The 6,683-nt window shown below is 29.0% G+C and overlaps 1 protein-coding gene across 1 annotated transcript; it reads right to left on the bottom strand.

Annotated features, from left to right (window-relative positions):
* Positions 1-608: 608 nt before the first annotated feature.
* Positions 609-1,079, bottom strand: LOC124943509 (agamous-like MADS-box protein AGL62). The gene has a single exon (XM_047484007.1). It carries the CDS (start codon positions 1,077-1,079, stop codon positions 609-611), a length of 471 nt encoding a protein of 156 aa, XP_047339963.1.
* Between the last annotated feature and the right edge of the window lie 5,604 nt (positions 1,080-6,683).

Raw genomic sequence — 6,683 nt, 5'->3', positions numbered from 1 at the left:
ATTCCTATTCATATGAGTGTTTACATCAATGAAACCACAATTTAACCATAGTATTTATGTTGTTAATGTAAAAATGATCATAGATAAAATGAGATGTTTTTTAGCACTACTTATTTGGACTAGAAACTGATGACCCGTTAGTTACAATCCTATATTATAAAAACATTGTTCAAAACTAATTTTAAATAATAATTGAATCATATCTAATTAATCAAACTATATAGTCTCACTATCCTCTTATAATATAATTAAAGAAGGATGATTGGACCATATATTTTTATAATAAGAATTGTATTTATTGCTTTTTCACTTTAAACATAGAGTTGTGCTATTGCAAAAATATTATATACTTACAAAATAAGTGTAAATTTCTAATAATAACTTGATATATTATTTGATCCAAACTAAAATATAAATATAAACAAATCATTAAGAAAACTACTTATATAAAATAGATGAGGCATAAAAATTAAAAGATTGAGAACCAAATTTTAGAACATTAGACAAATAAAACAGAAAAAGAAAACCAATTCTAGAACCACTAGGCTCTTAGACTACTAAAATGAAACAAAGTCCTAACCAACATATCTTAACAACTAATCATGCAATCATTCAGTCAACATCTTCATTTTTTTCTGCTCTTCAAAAAACATTTTTAGCTCTTCCATCTTATCCTTCCTCAAATGTAACTCAGTCAAGCTCATCTCCTTAAAGGATTGTTCCCACCATCTTTTCTTTGCATGGTTAGTCATATCTAGTGACAGTTCTCGTTGTTGTTCAAGTTTGAGCATATCTTCAACCTCTGCTATTCGAGCTTCAATCTCTCGAACACGTAAATTGTTTTGTGCCTCTAAGAGTTCATGGGATATTGGATCAAGTGTTTTCAAGGGATCAAGTCCCATGAATTGATCCAATATGGAATTTACACTAGGGTTTCCATAAGAGAAAGCTTTTCCACTTGGACTAAACATGACTATCGCTAGCTCACTTCCACAAAGAGTGGAAAGTTCATCAGCTTTCTTGAAAACGCTGAACTTTCTCTTCGAAAACGTTAGTGAACTATCAGTACTTTTAATCATCTTAATCGAAATATCTTTCTCTATAGTGATATATTTTTTTATGGGATACATTTCAAAGGTTTTTGAATCATATATAAAGGGATTGAATATATTAATTAGTTACCAAAAACAATATTTCATTAAATATTATTATTAAATTAATATATTTCTTATCTTTATCACAAAGATTTTATTGAGGTAATGTGAAATTAGATTTTCACAATATTGAATTAATCTTAAAAAAGGATATTACACCAAAATTGTTAGTAAGAGTTATTATATATTTGTGGCGCATCTTGTTATTGTCGATATTTTTAAAAATCCCGTTAGATATTAAAGAAAAATAAAATAATATTAAACATCACTAAATATTAAAACTAATTGTCAAATAGAAAACATCGTGTCGGTTTTATACGCCGATGTATAACGTTAATAAAAATATTCTATCAATGTTATTCTATCGCTACTAATGTTGTTTCATATGTAAACGACAAAAGATTAACATTGATAAAAATATGTTACGCCATAAAATTCTAGAAAAGTTTATGTAATGAAAGATTTATGCGCAGATAAATTCCATATTTGTACCTAAAGTAGTGCATTTTGATGTTGGAAAATTTTAATTACGTCAGTGAATACGGTTGCCATCTATTTTGTTGTCAAACTATAAATATATTCCTTCTAAATGAGTCAGTATGAATAAATTAATTTGTTGATTGGATCAAGTTGTGAGAATAGGGCTACAAATGAGTCGAGCCGAGCTCAAACCAGATTAAGCTCGCCTCAATTTAGTATTTATTAGCTCGACTCGAGCTCGAACGAGTTTATAAATTTAAGCTCGAACTCGACTCGACTATTTACCTACAAGCTTGGCTCGACTCAAAAGTTTGAAATTTTTTTTTTCAAACTCAAGCTCGAGCTCGAACTCAAACCAAATTTATTTTCAAAATTAAAATATCAAACTTTCATAAATATTCAAAATTTAAAACATGATATTTCAAAATGAAAATATGAAACAATCGTAATTATTCAAAATTCCAAAATATGATAGTCCAAAACATTAAATCACCCTCTATTCAAAATTTTAAAACATAAAATTCGAAAATCAAAGTACAAAAGTATATAAATTGTTTGAAAATTCAATATATTAATCTTTTTTAACTCGTGTTATTTAATCATAGCATCCGTACAACTACTCATGTATTCAATAATATGAAATATTTAATCTTAAAAATAAATAATATAAAAAAAATGTTAAAACAAATAACTAAAATTTAAATTATTTTAAGAGGTACATACCGACAACAAAATTTATGTTTATAAACTATGAATTAAATTATGAAACTATAAATGGATATTAATATGGAGAATGAGTAATTGTATAGATTTTATTATTAATATATTTTTGTTTACATTCAATTTGCATTATTTTCAGGCTTCATCAGCCATTCATTATTATTTTAAAAATAAGGATATTTATTGATATATTTGCTATTCATATGAATGTTTTACATGTATAAAGCAATGAAACCACAATTTAACCATAGTTAAAATGAGAAGTTTTTCAACATATATAGTTTGTTACCACAAGAAACTGATGATCCATAAAACTCTTGCCACAATTATATGATTTAAATTTGGAACCATATATTATAAAAAAAAATAGTTCAAAGTACAATTCCAAATAATATCTAATTAATAAAACTATGTACTCTCACTATCCTCTCTTATAATATAATTATAGAAGGCTGATTGAACCATATTTATTTTGAATTAAGGAAAACAAATATGACACCCATCACCCGATCATATATTTTTATTTTTATTTGCACTGATGATAGAGTTGTACTTTTTCAAAAACAATTATTATATACTATATAAAATAAATGTGAATTTTTAATAATAACTTGATATATTATTTAAAGTCTAAATAAAATATAAAATAAACAAATCATCAAGAAAATAACTTTTATAAAATAGACCCGATAACCAAATTATAGAACATTAGCAAAAAAAAATTAAAAATAAAATAGAGAACCTATTCTAGAACCACTACGCATTTGGACTACTATAATGAAAAATTGGATACTACAAGTTTAATTCTAAGAATATTAATTGAAGATACTTAGGTAAGAGACCAAACTGATTTTAAAATGTAAGAAAAATTGAATATGCGAAAAAAGAGGAGATTGCATTCAATAACTCACTATAACAATGTAAATACTACCTTATAAGAATTTATGTGATTTTTTAATAGACCCGATAACCAAATTCTAGAACATTAGCAAAAAAAAATAAAAATAAAAAAATAAAAGAGAGAACCTATTCTAGAACTACTACGCTCTTGGACTACTATAATGAAAAATTGGCTACTACAAAAGCTCTGGAGATTTTAGGTTTTCGGTGAAAATTCCGGTAGCAAATTCTCTCATCACGAATAACACGATCGGCATGGATGACACGATCGGCACGGACGACACGATCGACACGATTTGCACGGTATAAAGGTCGCGGTTCGCTTATTGTGATCACGTTATTAGTTGCTCAGTGTTTATTGTCAAACGTGCGCACAATCGGCACAATCGACACAATCGACACGAACGACACGGTAGCGACTCTAATTGCTAGGTCGGTCATTCATCTACAAATTTTGGTTGAAGGTTAAGGTTTCTGATTTACCCTGTTCTGTATAGCTAGGGTTTCTGGTATACCATATTATGTAATTGCTCTTCTTAATTGCTTTGTTGCTTTGTTCTATTCTTCATTAAAATGGGAAGAAAGAAAAACAATAAGTATAAGGAAGTCAAAGAATTTGTGATGGAAGGTTTAAGGGAGGTAGCTGAAAAGAAAATTAATATGATTGCTGAAAAATTAATCCAAGAGAAACAGGAATACAACAAAGATAAGGAACCAATTGCTGTCAAAAATTCTGAAGAAAATACTGCATGAAAACAGGGGAAGAAAGAAGTAATTTGGAATGTTGGTTATAATGAAAGAGCCAACCTGTTTGGTCTTAAAAACCAGATTACCAAACTCCTAATGAATGCTAAGAAGGGTGAAATTACAATCAGTAAAGAGAAAGCTTATCAAATAACAGTCCAACTCAATATTCATTATCTTTAAGACTGAAATTTACTAAAGAAAACAGAATATGAGGAAATAGTTAAATGGTCAGTTGATGCAATGAAGGAGCTGATGAAGGCTCCCAAAACCAAGACCTACCTTATCAGGAGTAATTCAACATGGAAAGTCATCGAAGTATGGAAGAATAAAGTAGAAAAAAAATCTTAAGATCATGCCTATAAAGGAAAAATCTACTTAGGGATATCCAAACAAAGGTAGAGGTACTCAACTCTCTTTTTGAATTCAAACTGCCTTCTAAAGTAGAGGAGAAATGTATTGAAGATTGAGAGTTTGTAGTGGTTGGAAACTTCATTGGAAAAAACAGAGTATCATTCCCAACTACCAAAGAGGCTCTAATTAAAAAGTGGGGAGAAAGGGCTTAAAAAAGTTTCTGCAAATATACATGATTTCTACTTCCTACAGTTCAAAAAAGGCTCAAATCTGAAAGAATTCTTGAAGAAAGGGCATACTTACATAGGATCAAATTGTATGAAGCTGGAAAAGTGGTCAGAAGAGATAGATCTACAAAGAAAACCAAAAAAACAAACCATATTTGGTTCAAGCTTTGGAACATTCAGCCCACATGTACAATGCTGAAACAATTAGTCATTTTGTAGGCACAATTGGGAAACTATTATATATAGATCCAATAACTGAAGGAGAAGAGCACTTGTCATTTGCTAGAATTAGCATTGAAATGCATCCTAGGAGTGTCCTACCAATGAAAATCGCAGTTGTTGACAGAAAAGGAAAGCACAGTGTCATGGAGATCTCTTATGAATGGAAACCAAAGAGGTGTGCTTTCTGTAATATTTTCCTGCATAATAAATGTGATAAAGCTAGAGAAGAAGAGTAGAAAAACCAGAAAAGTCAGGAAGCAGAAAAATAAAAAGAAGGATTCTGGGAAAAAGTTGTAGAAGAAAGCAAGAAGGATTCTGGGAAAAAGGAAAATAATGAAGGAAATAAAGTAAAAGGAATCAAGGTGAAGATGAAAAGAAAAGAAAATTTTCTGTAATGCGAAGGATCAAGATAGAAAAGGAAGATGAACCTCAAGTTGTTATTGAGGAAACTCAAGAGGAAGACATCCAGAATTTCAAAGATGAAACAGAGAATTCAAAAGTCGATGAAGAAGATTCCAAAACCGATTTAGAGTCTGAAGCTGAAGCCGAAGATAAGGAAGACAAAAACACATAAATTCAAGTTGAAGATAACAAAGGTAAAAGCCCCGAAATTCTCAGAAACAATTCTTTCTATCAAATCAAAACGGGCTCATACAAAGAGAGAATTCAAAATGAGAAACAACATTACTCATCATCCTCTTCAATACAATCTCCTTACATCGTCAGAGGAAGGGTAAGGGGAAGAGGAAGAGGAAGGGTAAGAAGACCTCTCAATGAAGATAGATGGCATGCGAAAATCCCAGACTGGGATAGTTAGGTTTGAATGTAGTATTTTCTATTTGTAATCTCTATTTTTTTTAGAATGTATGAATGCTAATAATCAGTTTTTTAGGGTTTTTTGATTGTCATCCTTAATCATAGCTAGAGTTTGTCTATCTTTAATTTCTGACTCTCCCACTAGAAGAATGGGACATGAAAGAATGCAATATGGTCAAAAAATGGATATGGAGAGAACATAGGTTGTGATAGATATATTGTAGTCTTTGTTTATTGAAATATGTGTTTTAATGTGATCTGACTGCTACCATTCAAAAACTTTTGGGTCATTTAATTGTTTGTCATCTTACAATTAAAACTAGGGGTTATCTAGTTTTGATCATTATTGACCCTTCAACTTTTTGGGCTTCGTAATGAAATAGTGTTAAACCATTTTCCAAAAAAAATATTAGCGGTCCAATACATTCTATATATTGTTGTCTCTAAGGGACTTTCTATATGCAAAAATACCTTTAAAATATTTTAAAACTCAAACTGATTAAAATTGCAGCTAAATATTAAAAAATAATACTAAGATAATATTAAACATCACTAAATATTAAAACTAATTGTTAAAAATAAAAATAAAATATTGTATGTGCTTTATATGTCATTGTATATAGGGGTATTCAATATTTGGTCTGAATCGAATATTTGACCGAATGCGAATTTTATTTTTAGTTTTTTATTCGAATTTCAAACCAATTTGAATTCAAATACTGTTTTCGAATTGGTTTTCGAGTTGGAGTTTCTACTTGAAAACAAAGGCGAATTTATTTATTATTATTTATTTTTGTTATATATATAATAGTTAGTTGGTATAATGTAAAATGTTTTAAAAATTAAGAAGGTCTAGAGCTTGTTCTTTGTCAAGACCCTTAATGCTTGATCTATTTCAGTCGTTCAACACCTATTTTGAATTCAAAATTTATCTATGTCGTTCAACATCTATCTTTGTCATTCAACATCTTAATTAAAATTTTGTTTTGAATTAGTATATTTTGAATTCAATATTTGATGATAAAAGAAAAAAAAAATCGAATTCGGTTCGTATTAGAAATATTCG

Source organism: Impatiens glandulifera, chromosome 6 (assembly GCF_907164915.1).
Source record: "Impatiens glandulifera chromosome 6, dImpGla2.1, whole genome shotgun sequence".
Taxonomy (NCBI): domain Eukaryota; kingdom Viridiplantae; phylum Streptophyta; class Magnoliopsida; order Ericales; family Balsaminaceae; genus Impatiens; species Impatiens glandulifera.
This window is presented reverse-complemented; position numbering and strand designations above follow the sequence as displayed.